General features: G+C 42.3%; 1 protein-coding gene across 1 annotated transcript in view; it reads right to left on the reverse strand.

The window, feature by feature from the left end:
* Nucleotides 1–10,428, reverse strand: part of KLHL6 (kelch like family member 6) — a 54,809-nt gene extending 44,381 nt beyond the window's left edge. Inside the window, exon 1 of the mRNA XM_032875460.1 lies at nucleotides 10,088–10,428. Coding sequence (XP_032731351.1) covers nucleotides 10,088–10,380 — 293 coding nt within the window. The 5' untranslated portion in view covers nucleotides 10,381–10,428. The remainder of the gene's footprint in view (nucleotides 1–10,087) is intronic.
* Nucleotides 10,429–19,292: the final 8,864 nt, after the last annotated feature.

The raw sequence follows: 19,292 nt of genomic DNA on the forward strand, positions 1-19,292 counted from the left end.
GCTTACTCTACATGACACATGATCTCTTGAATGTCAGTGATTTATTTAAGATTTCATTTATTTATTTATTTGACACAGAGAGAGAGAACAAAACCAGGGGGAGCAGCAGGCAGAGGGAAAGGGGGAAGCAGGCTCCCTGCAGAGCAGGGAGCCCAGTGAGGGGCTTGATTCCAGGCTCTTGGGATCAGACCTGAGTGGAAGGCAGACACTTAACCAACAAAGCCACCCAGGTGCCTGGTGAAAGTCAGTGTGAGTTCTTACTTGACCCTGGACCTGATACATCATAAGCAAACTTGCTGGAGGGTAAATTTGTAGATCCTTGAGTGTCTCCTCAGAAAGGGCTATGAGGCAACTTTTGGTTTGATTATGTTTTAAAGTCATAGCAGTATTAAAACTCCTATAATTACTGTGGCCTTAAAGCTTTCCACAAAAGTTAGATGTAATAAAATAATGTCTACTCTTACAGCTTGCAGAGGAGATGCAGGTTGCCTGAATGATATTTTTCATAGCAAAGGAGACTTATCTTTATACAAAAATGGCCTCTCTAGGGGCATCTGGCTGGCTGTCAGTAGAGCATGAAACTCTTGATCTCAGGGTTGTATTCAAACTCCACATTCGGCCTAGAGCTCACTTAAAAAAAAAAAAAAAAGCCTCCGTGAAATAACTTAAAGAGACTCATACTAAAGCCTCAGAGGTATTATAAAAGACAAACAAGTAACAACAAAAAGTAAGAAGATCTAAGTAATTAAAGTAGGAGGAGAATATATCACTGAAACCTAGGCTAAGGAAAACTCATGCAGGGAGTCTCCTGACAGCCAGAGCTAAGACAGAAGTATAATAAGTTAGCTAATAAAAGAAAGTAAATGAGGATTTATTATCCCTCTTTAATGTACATTTATTTTCCTTTAGTCCAGTACCTTCCCATTCTGGGAAATGCTCTCCCAAGTCCCACCCAAATCATGTGGCTCAAATAGAAGCTCTCTACCTTTTTACCAATCTCCCCTTCTTCACTCCCCTCCACCCACATCCCCTTTGGCCAACCTTGGACTCCTAACCTAAACTGGGCTGATCATTGTGCCCCACCTCCCTGACACAGTGACTGGTCTAGGCTTGGGTAATTGAATGAAACTGGGCCAATTAGAGTCTTTCCTGGGGGCTTTTCAAACTGAAGCTAGCCTCTCAGTTTCTCTCTAGAACCAACCAAAGAGAAGCGAGTCTCAGAGCTGCCAACAAGCAAACCCCCAACCGTGTGGCAGAAGTCCATCTGGGAAATCCCACCTGAGAAAGAAGCCAAAGGAGGGTGGAAAGAAATACCCAGACTGTGTTCAAGGCCCTGGTTCCTCTTCTTCCCAGGCTCTGCTACATCCCGGCCCTTCCTATGAATTGGCTATGTGGCCAAATACCTTCCTCTTTTGCCCAAGCTGATTTGACCTCAGTTTCTATCTCTGGCAACCAAAAGAATGCTGACTAATATAGGAACATTGAGCAATGTGATGGATGGTGAGCTCTAAGGCACTTTTACCAAAAACACAGATGTTCTGCATATGGGCAGCTCTTCTCATGGACTGTTTGGTATTTACCATATTAAAATCTACTCTACAAAGGCATTTTTGTAAATGGACAGCTACATGTCTGTGTACATAACATAGGGGTAATGATCAGAACTTGAGATGTGGATGATGAAAGTATTTCTCTGTTGTGTTTTATTTGAGAGCTCCATGGAACATTATTCAAAACAGGAGAAGAATGGATTTTCTGGTCTTGACTATAGGATGACCCACATGCCCTAGGCACCAGGGGTGGAGATGACAGAAATGAATTTTTATTTTTGTTCTTATGTAGGCTCCACACTCAGTGCAGAGCCCAACACAGGGCTTGAACTCACCACCGTGAGTTCATCTCACGGTGGTGAGTTCAAGCCCTGAGCTGAGATCAAGAGTCGGATTCTCAACTGACTGAGTCATCTAGGCACTCCCAGAAATGACATTTCATTAAAAATTCAAAGGACCCAGGCACCTGGGTGGCTCAGTCAGTTAAGCGTCTGCCTTGGGGTCAGGTCATGATCCCAGGGTCCTGGGATTGAGTCCCGTATTGGCCTCCCTACTCAGTGGGAAGTCTGCTTCTCCCTCTCCCTCTGCCTGCTGTTTCCCCTACTTGTGCTCGCTCTCTCTGTCAAATAAATGAATAAAATTTTTAAAAAATTCAAAGGACCCAATTATACTTCTACCTTGGGGCAGCAACTTCTGCCCACTACCTTCCAATTTTAAAGAAAGATCTGCAGGATTCACTATGTAGGCCTAGCACATTTGTGTCCAAATAGTCAGGTGAGTAACTTACTGAATCCACAACATTCTGAAGCATTTTGGACTTTTTAACCGCTCCTCATAATTTTTACTATGGTGACCACAGTTGATCATCCTTCCCTTTTGTAAAGCTGTGCAATAGCCTCCCAACTCTGTGAGGACTTCCTGCTCTGACCAGGATGCTACCTAATCACTAACTGAAGAGGAGTAACAAGTTTGTATTGACATAAAATATTTACAAGTTGTCTGCTAAATGCCAGCCATTGTAATGTTGTCAAAGACCCTCTCATATCTCACTTTCAGCCAGTTTCTAGATCATGCATGATGGTTGACGCCTGTACACAACACACTCTTGCAGATATACGGGGGGCTACTCAAGATTTGAAGGGAGAAAACAACTGAAAGTGCAAAAGAACTGTCCTCTTGCCTGTAATATCTCAGGATCCTTATCTCTGATGCATATGAGACAAGAGTCATGGAATTCTCTACCACTTGCATATTTTTAATGATGCCTTAACCCTTCTTCTGCACCTAATGCAGGTCTGGCACATAATAGCTGCATGTAATAGACTCTTGCCAGTTTTTGGTTGCCCAGTATCTGAAGCCCTTCATAGGTATGGCAATTCTCCCTTGGAATGAGATGTCGTGTGTGGCAGAAGCCACTTCCTGATCCAGAAGCTGCAAAGGTCCAAGGCACACTTACCCAGCCTCTGTCACAGCTAAGGCATTGGCATGTGTAACTCAGCCTGGACCAATCAGATTAACTAACTCCAGGCTAGGAACTGGGAGCTGCTAATGCAAAGAAGCAGGGACAGAGGAGAGCCCATTCAGCGGAGGTAACAGGAGAAGCAGCAGCCTCCGGTTTCCAGGAACTGCAAGGGCAAAGATGCCCATGGTCAGAACTGCACTAGCCTTGACCTCCAGGATCCTGCAGCAGTAAGGGAGTCCTCCCCACATGGTTCTGGGTGGTTTTGGGCTGTGGTCCTGGCTACTGCCTGGCCTCCCTGGCCCCTGTCTGTTTTCTGAGTTTGGCCTTCTGGGGCACTCTGTAGTTACCTACATGAATCCAGTTGATTTCTCTTCCTTAAAATGAAGAAATCTGAGTCATTATCCTGAATAAAATGTTTAGGAAAATAAATTCATAAATGAATCTATTTTATTATGTGTATTTCACAAACTTACTGGGACAAACACAAATCATTAGCTTCATTGTGTTGTATAATGAATGGCACTGAACATCAGAAAGGCCAAGCAATTCCTCCAAGATTTACACAGCCAATAAGTGGAAGGGTATAGACTCAAATGCCAGTGACAAGATTTTAAGATGCTATTCTTTCCATTATACCAAGCAGTTATTTGTTCCTGCTCCAATGATATCCTATAGGTTCTTGAGACCCTATACTTTCAAAGCATACTGTCTCTTTACCTTGCATCCTGACCTGTTCCCTTATTTCTTATTTAATCCTTTGACCCAGACTGGTGTCCTAAGGCATGCTGAGTCTTTGCTGCTATGGGGTCTGTTATCTCAGCCCCCAGACAAAAATTGGCTTGAATGTTCCCATAGTATCCTGTTTATGTGTGCAAGGTGAGGGGCACATACACATAGAGGCAATAATTTTTATATTTTCTCCTCATTTTCAGCCCATGTAGGTCATACTAGTGCATGGTGGGGAGAGGGAGTTAAGGGTCTTACACAGGAAATGTCTCAACAGCCACATTTCTGCCCAATGGAAAGATCTGTTTTCAGTTTGGATCCCAATGGGGAAGCCCCCTTCCTATCAAAGTGAGTTCCTTGGAGGGTAAAACCGAGACAACGTTATCTACTCGTTGTTACCTAATTGTTGATATTGTGAAGATTAAACCAAATGAAAGAGAATCCAGCAAAGTTGTTGGTATGCAGAAAGGACGCAAAAAATGTTGGCCTTTCCAGATTCCAAACTGCAAAAAACACTTACTACAAAGATGTTTATTACCACATTATTTACAAAAACAAAATATTGAAGTAACCTACATGCACAATGAGGGAATGATTTTCATATTATGCATCTATTAAAAATTATAGCAAAATAAATAGGAGTTATGAAACTGGGGGGAGATTATAATGAAAAAAAGATGCAAAACTGTATGTAAACTATGTTTACAAGTATTTTATGTTTACAAATATTCTGATGAAACAAGGTAGAAGAATAACACCAAAATGAAACAAATTTTATCAGAAAGTCCCATAATACATTATCCCCAAATCTTGCAGTCAAATGAGCTCTGGCATTCAGAATTGTTTGGGTATTGCCGTAGTTTGTATGTTACATAGCACCTCCAGCACTCCTTGATCCAGCACACGAGGGCTCCAGCAGCAAATATATGAATAGTGGCCCTAACTGGAATAAACAGACTCTAAGTAGCCTCCCCTCAGTTCAGGATAGATGTCTCCATCAGACAAATGCAGTTTAAGACACAGATCTGTCCACCAAATAAGTTATGAAAAGCTCTTCAATTATCAGCACTTTGGGGATTTTAGAATTGCAGGTAAGAAACTATACACCTAGGGGCGCCTGGGTGGCTCAGTTGGGCATCTGCCTTCGGCTCAAGTCATGATCCCAGGGTGCTGGGATCAAGCCCCACATCGGGGTCTTTGCTCAGCCGGAAGCCTCCTTCTCCCTCTCCCACTACCCCTGCTTGTATTCTCTCTCTTTGTCAAATAAATAAATAAAATCTTAAAAAATTTTTTAAAAAAACTATAGACCTAAAGTACTTAAATATTAACCACCACATTGGCTCAGCCAAATGAACAATATTAAAAGCATAAAATGCAGGAACTCATGCTAGAAGTACAATCAGTACTTCTTCCAATTTGCTTGAGTTCACCACTGTAGCAACAGCAATCTTCAATGTTCTCACCATTAGCCAGATTTCTAATCCAGACCTAGAGGGCCTTAACTCATTCTTGTTTTCTTTTGCACTTACACTATCATCCACGCTTGCTGGCTTCTTTGTAGACACCTTACACTACTATGCAGCAAAAGCAAAGACTTATAACTTCTACACGTGGTTTGAGAGTAGCTTCTCACCCCACTTTATGTCATACAGTAACTGGTTACTATATAATAATATTATTAACAGATCATCCCACAATGCCATTCCCATTCCTGACCTGTGCTTGATTTTTGTAGCCAGTGGTCAAAGGCCCCTCATCATGGCCTCAGGGAAACAGATCCAGAGACTGAAGTACAGAAGTACAAGGCAGGAGCCAAGATCCAGGCAGATCTGGGGCATCAGCAGCAACAAAGGAGCTTGCTGTTGACTCAGCCTCAGTCTGCAAGCTTTTTTGTTCATGAAGAAAGGTTTTTTGTTCATGTAGAAAGGCCAGTTATGAGGTAGGGCTGTGAGAAACCTGATGATCCCTCTCTTCCTCACCACTCCTTCCCTCAGCCATCCCTGGGACACACAGCATGATTGCCCTCAGGGGTCAACATCACTTATGGGATGAACCAAAGTGGCAGTGAGTTGCTCCATGCCCCCCAAAATGGCAAGAACCACTTCCTTAGATGGAGATCCTTTGGGAGCTGCGGTTCAGTACACAGGATGCACAACCAGTTGCAAAGACTTAGATTTAGGGACATGCCCAAAGGCATAAGACAAATGGCGGCTCTCTTAGTCGTCTTATAAAAGACACTAATAATCTTACGACATTAAAAAAGAAAAACATTATTATGAATGTTAAATCATGCTTCCCTTGATATTCCTGCCATGAGACTAATTGGACATCTGATATTTAATGTATGTCATGAGCTACTTTTAAAGCTTTATTCTCCTTTGCTCTTTTCTCAGCCTCAACTCTATATATCTTCCCAACTTCCTCATTCCACTCAAGACTTTAAAATAGGCCCCCAAAGGGAACTACATTGTCTGAGTTACTAGTAATGTCCCTGTTTACAGCCACCAGGGCTATATATGCAGCTCAATAATAGCTGGGCAGCAGGTCCAAAGAACATGTATAAAATGCTGTCAGTGAGGAAGATTCTCGGGGCAGGGGGAGTGGAATCGGTAGATTCTCTGATGCACTGAACCACATAAAAGATCATGGTGAGAGGCTGTGAGTGAAAGATAGCCCCAAAATTAAGCAAATGGAAAAAAGAATGAATTATTAACTTCAGATAAAAGGCTTTACAAGAAACAAAGTAAAACATTATCACACAACTTGGCTCAACAGGAAACAATGTTTTCATGGACACAATGTAAATTCTTAATACAAACTTAACCAAAAAAAGTGATAACATTATACTGAGAGATTATAGGGAAAGGAAGTGTATGGTAAGGGATTTAGGTATAAGTGCTAAGTCTTTATTAGACATGCTAGGAAATCAATAAATAATGTCTAACATTGAGAAATCAGAAAAGAATAGGAGTAAGCATATTTTGAAGAAATATAAATATAATACCAGAACAGCTAAATGTCAAAAATGGTGGCTTCTGATGAGAAAAACGGAAGGGTAGAGGAGGTAAAGAGAAACTTTTGTCATTATAAGCCTTTAAATAATATTTGACTCTGGGCACCTGGGGGGCTCAGTTGGTTGAACGGTTGCCTTCGGTTCAGGTCATGATCTGAGAGTCCCTGGATGGAGTCCCGCATCAGGCTCCCAGCTCCATGGGGAGTCTGCTTCTCCCTCTGACCTTCTCCCCTCTCATGCTCTCTCTCACTGTCTCTCAAATAAATAAAAATCTTAAAAAAAAATTGACTCTTTGTTAACTATCTGTGTGTAGTACTTTGATAAAAATAAATCTTAATTTTAAAAAATATACACGAAAATTGGAAATGTATGAGAGACCTCACAGAAAAAGAACTACAGCCAATCCTTAAGCATATGGGAAGATGTTTGAGCTTATTAAGAATAAGAGAAATACAGGGCACCTGGGTGGCTCAGTTGGTTAAGTGTCTGACTCTTGGTTTCAGCTCAGGTCGTGATCCCAGAGTCATGATTTCAGGGTTGTGTGATTAAGCCCCATGTGCTCCGTGTTCAGAAGGGAGTCTGCTTAAGATTCTATCTGTCCCTCTCCTTCTGCCCCTCCCCCCAAATAAATAAATATATCTTTTTTAAAAAATTAAGAGAAATGCAAATTAAAACAAAACAGATACTGTTTCTCTCATCTGTTAGATTGGGAAAAATCCAAAAGTTGGAAGCCATCCTCTTTTGGCAAGCCTGTGGGGAGTGCGCAACAACTGAACCTCTATCCGGGAGAATCTGCCATATCCCCTTCAACTGCAGATGCATTTCTCCCTGACTCAGCAAACCCTCTTCTAGAAATACAGCCCCAGATAGTCCTGCATGCATATAAAATGACATGTATAAGGTCATTCATTACAGCATTGTTATACAGGAAAAGATAAGAAACAATCCAAATGTCTGTCAACAGGGGACTAGTTAAATACACTATGGTTCCATCACTCCATGGAAAATATTTATGTTTTCAAAAAAAAAGGAGGGAAAATTACATAATTTAACAGCCAGCTTCCAGGCCCTCCCAAGCACAGAGGACTGTGTCGGAAGACTCTCAGACAGAGCAGACTCTCTGCCCTTCTGAAGTGTGAGCATAAAAGGAACTTGGCTCCCAACCCCTTTCAAAACCTTAGAAGCAAAGCAAGACAGGCAGTGAGGCAATGTCTGACTTAATATCAGTCCTAGGGCCAAATCCCACTTGGTCACTTTATTAGCAGAGACCCTCCGGGCTTTAGTTCCTTATCTATAAGCTGGGATAAAATGTCCTTCCTCCCAGGGTTGCTGTGGGAGAGCATGTGTGACACTGGTGGCCCAGAGCTCTGCTCACAGTACTAGAAGAAAGAATCCTGTCTCCAGGCCTGTGTTCGTTATAGCAAAAAAGTCATCTTGGAAATACCAAGATAAGAATCAAAAGTCACTGCTCTGAAGAAAAGAATAGAAGGAATTTCCCTCCATGACCAGGCAGTTTTGGAAGCGACTCTTCATCCCCAGGCTGACATGCACACCATGTGGGAGTCTCCAGCAACTCATTGTACCACCTCCTCTGAGGGCTGGTAGACACTTACCCTAAGGATCCCACATCATCAAGGAGCGAAGGACCTGGGCCCAAACACCTTCAAAAGGACCAGAGTAACCAGCGACGCACTGGAGAGCATACAGCCAGCAGTCCTATGCCAAGCCACTAACAAAACTGCTAATCGGATATACTTTTGTATGACAACCATTTTCCAGTGATTCAAAACAGAATGAATACACCTAAAAACAGGTACTCAGGATATTGATTGAGCCAAGTTGACTTTCCTTTACTTCTGAAAGTGGTTGTGATCAATGCAAAAGCCATGCTGGAAACTGGTGAGTAAGAAATGTGTCTATCTTTCTCAACCCATCTTTATGTTGTGCCTACCCATTACCTTTTATATATTTCCTGTGGAACAAAGCCCTAAATTTAGGGGCAATTTGTATTACAGTAAAAAACAAGGATTTCTACAATGTGTCCAATCCCTGCTCTAGCAATGATTACATATGTAAAGCTGGGTTTCCATTTCCTCATCTGTAAAAGGGAACATCAGCCACCTTCACCACACTACTGCAAAAATAAAATTAGATAACTGTGTCTGTCTGGCACATAGCAGGCGCTACTTCCCGCCGACCCAGGTGTCCCCTTGCCTTGTCTACATATGGGACCTAATCAATTCCACAACAGCCCATTGACCCTGCTCTTCGAAGTCCAAGGAAAAATTTCCCTCTAAACATCTCAGAAAAATGAAAAAACAATACTTTTGAAGATATTTCATAGGTAAATACTTTTTAATTTCCTCAGCCAGAACCAAGAGTTAAGAAGAATATCATTTAAAAGAATTATAAAGGCATTTCTTTTTCAAGTTCTGCAAATACCTTCTTCATCCTCATTTCCCTTAGGGACTGGTTCTCACCACGTCTGCAGTAATCTGGAGAACTCTGGATCCAGCCCTATTCACTGCATTCCTGATTCTCCCACATTCCTGTCCCAGGCATTTGCTCATGGTAAATACTCATTAAACGGTTCTAAGCTGAACCAAACAGAATGAGGTTAAGAATTTCACAAAGACATATTGAGCATCTACTATACCCTAGGCACTGTGTAAGAGCATTTTCCCTCTCCCATTTAGTTATCACAACAAACCAGAAAGGTAATCATTGTCCCCAGCTAACAGATGACAAAACAGAAACTCAAGAGCATGCAGTGACTTTCCTTGAGTCCCAGTGTCAAGAAGGGCAGGACAGGATGGAGCCCAGGTATGAATGTGTTATAACTGGGAGCCCCTCACTGCAAAAGCACCTTTGTTATGCTTTCTTTTCTAATCCAACCCCTGTGCACAATAGAAGCCCTTAATTTTCAGCAAGTCATTTGATAACTCCAAACGAGGGGCCACAAACTTTTCTCTACCTCTATTGGTGAACAAAGACAACATCATGTTTCCAACACACTAGTCAAACCAAGGGGGAAAAAAATCCCCATGACTTCAGTAATTTTCCATCTTCTGGAACAAAGACACATACAGAGAAGATTCACTGTAATATATAAACATTGCTTTTAAATGATACCAATCTCTCCTTTAATATGCCTCCAAACCTAAAATCTAGGGTTTAATAACTTCCTTTCTTGTATCTTGAATAGATACACAAATCTAAATAGTTATACAAACTGTACATGCAACAATGGCCACCTAGTTAGATTGGGCTCTCACATCGTTACTGATTTTCCTTACAACCTGCACCCAGTTTGACTGTAATCCTAGGCGTGCTGACCTGAAATAGTTGCTGGCCGCAGCGAGCACCACGCGGTGGCAGGAGAATTCCTGAATGTCCACACACAAGATGACATCGGTCAGAGCATTTTCCACACGGAGGGTGTCCAGGCCATTCTGCAGAATTAAAGAGAGTCCCGTGTCATCGAATTTTACCTTATCCCCATTTAAGATTTCTACCAGGTCTCCCCTTTTCTGGGAGGGCTCATCTGTAGAAGGTGCCAGAGGCCCTTCCAAACTCTTCTCTACCACATCGCCCATGGTCCAGGCGTCCCTTTGTCCTGCCATCAACATCCAGACTGAAGGAGCACCCAAGCTTCAGGCAGGTCACATTGCAGAAGCTGAGCGGATTTCCTGTGTAGAGCCCTCCACTTATCACCAGCTGTCACACACACACAACAGGAAGTCTCGTACTTTCTCATCCTGTTACTACAAACGCCAGTAACTTCTATTCCTCTTCTTTCTGTGAGTCACCAAAAGGTTAGAAATTACTTAGAAGGGGTGTGTGGATAGAGGCTCCAGGAGAGAAGGGGTGGCTTCTCAGAGTCTGCTATTAGTGCTGTAAGGTTATTTTGGTCCATCTCCCCCTCATATCCGTGAGCAGGAAGCCTCTGATTCTGGCTATTACATTTGTACCTCTGGTGTTTTATAACCAAGGTTGTCAATGATAGGATGGGCAGGGAACATTCTATGATCTTCCCCCTCCCTCTTCTCAGGAGTCTGACACCCCATGATAAGCCCCCACCCAGTCCCTTGGGAACTTTGTAAAACTTTGTGGCATTCCCACTTATATCAGCACTGCACATCTTCTGCCTTTGTCTTCCTCCACTGCTCAGGGGAAAACAATGTCGTAGCAAATATTAATGTTCTTCCCCCACACAAGAAAGTCTATTGTTTCAGAAAAGTCTCTGGGGACAGAGGAGAAATGGTCTCCAGAAACTCCATCCCCAGGGGCTTCTCTCTTAGCAGACTAATCAGGGCAGGTCAACACCAGTTTACTCTTGCAAGTCTCAACTCAAATTGGCCTGATCTCACTCAGCATCTAGTGGTCAGGTTTCTACTGAAGTATCTCCACCATGAAGAAATCTTCATTACCTTTGCAGGTGTCTATTAAATAATAATAACTACCTTTTCATAAACTTCTAGTATATTACAGATTAGAGAAGTTAACTTATTTTAATGTATTTTAATCCTTATAAGAATCCAATGGGGCAGATGACTTTCTTCATTTTACAGAGAAGGAAACTGAAGCTCTGCTCAAGCAAGTAACGGGACCCACATCTGTTTGGCTCCAAAGCTCGTTTCCTCCACCACCAACAGGTTACAAGAGCTATAATATCATGTTGGTCCTGACTCCTGCATCTCCCACAGAGAGAACCGCAGGGTTTGCCTGCCACTGCTGCTCCAGTCCTCTGCACCTCACCAAAGTGGCCTCTGAGGTCTCACTCCTGCTTTCATGCACTGTCAAGCAGTGGGGAGCACCAGCTGTCCTCCTGATCAGCAAGGAGTCCCCATCCTTTCTCTGTCCTGGTCAGTGGTGACTGAGCACTCTCCAGGGTCCCAGTTGTGCCTCAGTTCTTCTTCTCTTCCATGGATGCTTACTCCTAATGTCAGCGTCTTTGTTATCTCCCCACCACCAGACTTGTGCTGTAACCAGAGCTCTGTCAATCAAGACATGTTGGCCTCAAGAACAGAATAGCCCATTGAAGTCATTTAAACAATAGAAGTCTCACATTATAAGAAGCCAGCAGAATGGAGTCCCAGACTAATCTAGACGCTGATCCTTCTGTGTTATCAAGAACACGTAAATTTTCCATTTTCCCATTCTGTCATACTCTCCGTGTGATGGAGATGCCCCTCATGATCACATAATAGCTGCCACAGTACCAACAAGTCCAAAAGCAGGAAGAAGGGCAGGTCTTTTCTCCTTCATGTCTTTTTACCAGGAAGAAGATATTTCTTAAAATCCCCATCAGACTTCTCCTAAGTCACTTGACCACCTCAGACCAAACTCCAGGAAATACAAATGGAATAACATGACTGCTTTGCACAAAACATGATTCATCTACGGGCTTGAGTCCACTTTCCCCCAAAAGAAGGATCTGATAGCCAAATGCTAACACAGAGAAGGGGCAAGGGCTGGTGTGCAGCTAGCCTCCTGAGCCCACCACACAGAACATGCACAACACTGACACTTCGCACACACCTCAACTGGGAGGAGCTCAGCACTTCCACCTCCATGGCTCTAATCACCACCTCTGGTAGAACTGAGGATAACACATGACACAATCCCTCTCTTGGCATCTTGTCACCCAGAACCTCTCAAAGTATAAACAACACTGACCATATTCAGCTCCACTCCACCCTCCTATTAAAACAAAAAGAGAATAAAACTCAATTCTCCATTCACAATAGATCCTGGTCACCAAGTTCCCTTATTATTTTTCATATACTTCCAAGCCCACCTACCCCATTCTCTTGACATAAGCAGATAGCTATTACCTTCCCCCCACCCCTACATCTTCCTAGTAGAGATGCATGCACAGACATGTACTGTAGGTGTGATAATGCCTACAATTAGATTTAGTACAAAGGAAAAAAACACAACCAGTTTGGCAACCATGTCAACTTGGATATGCTCTGAGATTTAGCATGAATTGATAAATATTCTTTATAGCTATAAGCAAAATAACTCCGTTCTGTGGAAGTTTTATTTTCCCTACCAAGCAACAAAATGTACAAGCCACTGGCAAAAGCTTTAATACTGAGAAAACAATCTAATTATATCTTACTAGACAGTTGGCTTTATAACGCTTGAAAGGAATAGATTCTGCCCCCGTGCAAATGGGTAGCTTTACTTAAGGGAAATCTCTATTCCTAAAACCACAGTTTGCCCCTTCTGACCCCAGTCAACTGTTTACTCTAACACAACCTACAGCGATAGAAACAAGTCTTAAGTCAACTACAAAAGAAGAACCACTGGTCCCTCATGTTAACTTATTACTATTAAAGCAATCATTTATTGAGTATCGACTATTTTTCAAGAAATGTGAGAATCACTTTATGAATTCTGATGCACTTAATCTTCCCACCAATCCAGTGCAGTTACATATTATGATCTCCATTTCAGAAACATGAAGACAGGTAAGATCACATAATTGGTATCATGTCCATATCCCCTCAGTCTATCCTGGAGGTCACCCACAGACAGTTCGTATAAGCACACCAAAAGCATCACTCTGCCTGAGAGCATTCTTCAGCTATAAGGGCAGGTGGTCTCATCAGAAGTGCCCAAGAGTGACCTGCAGCTGAGAGCCAGGAGTTGGTACACAAAAATGCTAGCTTCCTTCTCTCGGTGGGAGTGCTGAAGTGTGTTCTACCCTAGCAGAAGACTCCCAGAGGACTGAGCTCTAGTTGCCCAAATAGTAACCCTTTCACCCTCTAAGGAAAGGAAGCCTCTGATGCTATTTCCTTATATTCCAGGGTAGGAAGGGAAAAGTAAAGACTGTCATCCCTCCCCAGAGAGGATTTGTTTATATTCCAGAATAAAGGTTTCTCTCTCACGAGGAGGAAGATGGAGGAAACATACCCATGTGCCAGCTGCCCTATATAAGTTCCGAGTCTCATAATTTCAGCATTCATCTCCTGTGGTGCAACCCCATTGTACACTCACAGTAACATCAGGCTTTCATCGCATTATCTATAGAGATAGGGATGCAGAGAACTGGTAAGATGGTCTGTGCATAATAAATTATCTTTTTTCTGATTCAGAGAATTTGTGTTTCCTGTCAGACAAAAATTGAAATACATACATACATATGCATTTAACATGCAGTTTATTTTTTATCTATCTATCTATCTATTTAGGAGTGGGAAGAGGACGGGCTGAGGGAGAAGAAGAGAGAGAATCTTAAACAGCCTCCACACTCAGAGCCCAGAGCCTGATACGGGGCTCCATCTTACAATCCTAAGATCATGATCTGAGCCAACATCAAAAGTTAGATGCTTAGGAGTACCTGGATGGCTCAGTTGGTTGAATGTCTGACTCTTGGTTTTGGATCAGGTCATGATCTCACCATGGTCAGCTCAAGCCCAAGTGGGGTTCTGCACTCAGTGCAGAATTTGCTTCAGATTCTCTCTCTCTCTCTTTCTCCCTCTCAAATAAATAAATAAATAAAATCTTTAAAAAACTTTGGAAGCTTAACTGATTAAGTCACCCAGGTACCCCAACATGCAGCTCATTTTAACTTGATTTCTCCAGAATGAGTGGTAACAGGTGTGGGAGGGTAGAACCTGCAGAATGAACAAAATGCTTCAGGGTCTAAATTCTACTAAAGGTGACCTAGACTTCATACTTTCCCGATGCCTGCAAAACTTCTCCTTCAGGATAAATGTCCTTCCTGCCTTCATAAAGCTTCTCCAATATACCTACATGTATTGCAACCCTTGCCTGTGTACACACTGCTCTCTGCTTTTGCTCCTATGGGTTCACTGAAACACTGTATTGTCATTTCCTGGCTACTTGTCTGTCTCCCCCAGTAAGCTGTGAGCTCCAGTCAAGTCATCTTATATCCCAGAATATGGCACAAGACCAGTTACATATGCTTCAATCAAGAAATAAGGGGTGGATAGATGGATTTCATGGTGGAATGAAAGAATCATCAAAAACTGGAAGAAGACGTCTGCCTTTGTAGCCAGTGGCTCTCTTAGGAGGACATCCTGCATGGCTGAGGTAATATGTGAGCTCACCTGGGAGGACAAGAATTTATGAGAGAAAAGGGAGAGGGTAAAGGCTTTCCAGAGAAAAGGAGGAATGAACACACCAAAGGTATAAAAGAACAAAGAGTACTTGGAGAAATACAAACCATTAGGCATCACTGGAAGACAAGGTGTGTGAGCGGGGTAGGTCTGGAAAATGGGGTATAATAATAAGACACAGGGGGCTGAGGGCAGGTGCTACTGGCCTGATGCTGCATGAAGCCTCTGCTCAGCTCTCTGTGCATTAACTCCCAGACAAACATGAATGGATAGCAACAGAAAATGGTATTGAGACTGTGGAAATCAGCAATTTTGTACAGAAAGGTTTGGGAAATGTTGTTTACTGTAGTCTGCCTGCAGTTGGGACAAAAGTGGAAAACAAGATGAGTTTGATGCTTTGGAAAGTGAGAAAGCTGATAGTGAATTCTATTCTCCTCTATCAGGAGAAGTAACTGAAATAATGAAGCTCTTGTATAAAATCTGGGACTTGTCAACAAATCTTGTTATGAAGATGGCTGGCTGATCAAGATATACTGAGTAACCCTTCAGAACTGGATGAATTAATGAGTGAAGAAGCATATGAGAAATACATAAAATATATTGAGGAATGAAAATGGAACCCTTAAGTAAACAACTTAATCTAGCAACGTGGTCTTAAATTAGTGGTGTATAGAGGATTTAAAAATTGCAACTTCCAAAAAGAGAGCCAAAGTTGGTAGCATCACAATCCCAGACTTCAAGCTCTATTACAAAGCTGTAATCATCAAGACAGTATGGTACTGGCACAAAAACAGACACATAGATCAATGGAACAGAATAGAGAGCCCAGAAATAGACCCTCAACCATATGGTCAACTAACCTTCAACAAAGCAGGAAGGAATGTCCAATGGAAAAAAGACAGTCTCTTCAACAAAGGGTGTTGGGAAAATTAGACAGCTGCATGCAGAAGAATAAAACTGGACCATCTCCTTATGCCACACATAAAAATAGACTCCAAATGGATGAAAGACCTCAATGTGAGACAGGAATCCATCAAAATCCTTGAGGAGAACACAGGCAGCAACCTCTTTGACCTTAGCCGCAGCAACTTCTTCCTAGAAACATCACCAAAGGCAAGGGAAGCAAGGGCAAAAATGAACTATTAGGGCTGCATCAAGATCAAAAGCTTTTGTACAGCAAAGGAAACAGTCAACAAAATCAAAAGACAACTGACAGAATGGGAGAAGATATTAGCAAATGACATATCAGATAAAGGGCTAGTATCCAAAATCTATAAAGAACTTATCAAACTCAACACCCAAAGAACAAATAATCCAATCAAGAAATGGGCAGAGGACGTGAACAGACATTTCTACAAAGAAGACATCCAGATGGCCAACAGACACATGAAAAAGTGCTCAACATCACTCGGCATCAAGGAAATACAAATCAAAGTCACAATGAGATACCACCTCACACCAGTCAGAATGGCTAAAATTAAGTCAGGAAATGACAGATGTTGGAGAGGATACGGAGAAAGGGGAACCCTCCTACACTGTTGGTGGGAATGCACACTGGTGCAACCACTCTGGAAAACAGCATGGAGTTTCCTCAAAAAGTTGAAAATAGAGCTACCCTACAACCCAGCAATCACACTACTGGGTATTTACACTAAAGATACAAATGTAGTGATCGGAAGGGGCAAGTGCACCTGAATATTCATAGCAGCAATGTCCACAATAGCCAAACTATGGAAAGAACCTAGATGTCCATCCACAGATGAATGGATAAAGAAGATGTGGTATATATACACAATGGAATACTATGCAGCCATCAAAAGAAATGAAATCTTGCCATTTGCCACAATGTGGATGGAACTAAAGGGTATTATGTTGAACGAAATAAGTCAATCAGAGATAGACAATTATCATATGATCTCCCTGATATGAGGAATTTGAGAGGCAGGTTGGGGAGGGGTTGGGGGATAGGGAAGGAAAAAATGAACAAGATGGGATCAGGAGGGAGACAAACCATAAGAGACTCTTAATCTCACAAAACAAGCTGAGGGTTGCTGGGGAGAGGGGTATGGAGAGGGTAGTTGGGTTATGAACATTGGGGAGCGTGTGTGCTATGGTAAGTGCTGTGAAATGTGTAAGCCTGACGATTCACAGACCTGTACCCCTGGGGCAAATAATACATTATATGTTAATAAAAAATTTTTTTAATTTAAATTTTAAAAAATTAAAAAGATAATAAGTTAGTAAAAAAAAATTGCAACTTCCAGCAATGCCAATGGAAAAAGAAACTACTTGCAACAATGTTCATGGAAGAAAACATCCCTTGATTTTCTAATGATTGCAGATAAACACAATATGCATCCTTTTTGCAACACCCTATGATTTTTAGGCAAGGCTCCAGTTGTAATAGTCAAAATCCTGAAATGATGTGTGGTTAAAAACCAGTTATAAAAATTATGTAATTCAAGGGGCCCCTGGGTGGCTCAGTGGGTTAAGTCCTCTGCCTTCGGCTCAGGTCATGATCCCAGGATCCTGGGATCAAGCCCCGCATCAGGCTCTCTGCTCGGTGGAGAGCCTGTTTCCCTTCCTCTCTCTGCCTGCCTCTCTGCCTACTTGTGATCTCTGTCAAATAAATAAACAAAATCTTTTTTAAAAATTATGTAATTCAAGAATAATATTGTAATCTTAAACCTTAGGGAATATTGTAACTTGCTTACATCTGTCCCTGGGCTGGGGTCAAAATACTTAAATGATCTTTCCTTTGGAAATAACTGACAGTGGAGAAAGGTTAGTTAGTTGCATAGCATCAGATAAAGAGGAATACTATCTTAATTTTGCAATATACTGTGCTTGCTGGTGCTATTTTTATACAATGAAGCAACAGCCTTGCAAGAAGATAGTTTAATAATAAAACATTCAACTTCTTCCTTAAGAAAAAAAGAAAAAGACCAGGCCAGTGAGGGGATTTGGACCCATGGCGTCTGGCATTTACGCTGTAACTGGAGCAGGCATCAACATAACCTGGGCCCCAACCCCAGACTTTCTAATTTGGTGGGTCTAGAGTGATGTCTGAGAATTTGCATTTCTTTTTTTTTTTTTTATTTCTTTTCAGCGTAACAGTATTCATTGTTTTTGCACCACACCCAGTGCTCCATGCAGTCCATGCCCTCTCTAATACCCACCACCTGGTTCCCCCAACCTCCCACCCCCCGCCCCTTCAAAATCCTCAGATTGTTTTTCAGAGTCCATAGTCTCTCATGGTTCACTTCCCCTTCCAATTTCCCTCAATTCCCTTCTCCTCTCCATCTCCCCTTGTCCTCCATGCTATTTGTTATGCTCCACAAATAAGTGAAACCATATGATAATTGACTCTCTCCGCTTGACTTATTTCACTCAGCATAATCTCTTCCAGTCCCGTCCATGTTGCTACAAAAGTTGGGTATTCATCCTTTCTGATGGAGGCATAATACTCCATAGTGTATATGGACCACATCTTCCTTATCTATTTGTCCGTTGAAGGGCATCTTGGTTCTTTCCACAGTTTGGTGACCGTGGCCATTGCTGCTATAAACATTGGGATACAGATGGCCCTTCTTTTCACTACATCTGTATCTTTGGGGTAAATACCCAGTAGTGTATTTCTAACAGGCTTCAGGTGATGCAGATGTTACTGGTCCTGGTCCCACGTCTATCCTTTGAGAACCATTGTCATAGGTGAATCTGTCGGAGGCTCTGCTACTGTTTAACAAAGGGGAAAACCAGGACTCTGATAATGAGATTTGGAAGGCCATCAGGTGGAAGAAACTAGAGGATGACTCCAGTGAATCAAATAAAAGCCAACAAAAAAGAGTTACAGGCAGGCCACTTGGAGCCCGATATAAGCAATTCTCAAATCCTTAAGAGTCTTCCCAGGCTGGTTTACAACTACTTCAAACAAGCAGTTTGTAGATCATGAAATAAACCCAGACAATTAAGTGACTTCCCCAAAGTCACACAGCTAGTTAGTTGCTGAAATGAGGCAAGAATTAGGGACTTATAGCTCCTGAGCCAATGCTTTTATCCACCCCAGGCTCAAGTAGGATGATCAAGACTTTGTATATATCTTACTTGTAAGTGGGATGTAACTGGAATATCCACCCATGTGTCAAACAAGAGTAGCCTTACCTTCTGTCCTGTGATCGTCTTCTGGTTCCAGTTAATAGCTGAGGGTCCAGAGGACAGAGAACCTGCAGCTTCTACCTCAGATCAGGTTCACCTGTGTGTCCCCAGCTCATGGGTGGAGCACACCAGCCTCTCACACTCCCATCCTGCAGACACTATGGATGGTCTCTCTTCCTCACCTGATTTGAAGCTGCCCAAGTGTCCTAGACTCCTGCCCATCACACGTTAGCCCTGGGCCTCTGAGGCCAAGTCCTCCTGACAACCTTGTCCCAGCTTAATAACAAAAAAAA

The sequence above is a fragment of the Lontra canadensis genome, unplaced genomic scaffold (assembly GCF_010015895.1).
Source record: "Lontra canadensis isolate GAN:19392208 unplaced genomic scaffold, GSC_riverotter_1.0 scaffold56, whole genome shotgun sequence".
NCBI classification, from domain to species: Eukaryota; Metazoa; Chordata; class Mammalia; order Carnivora; family Mustelidae; genus Lontra; species Lontra canadensis.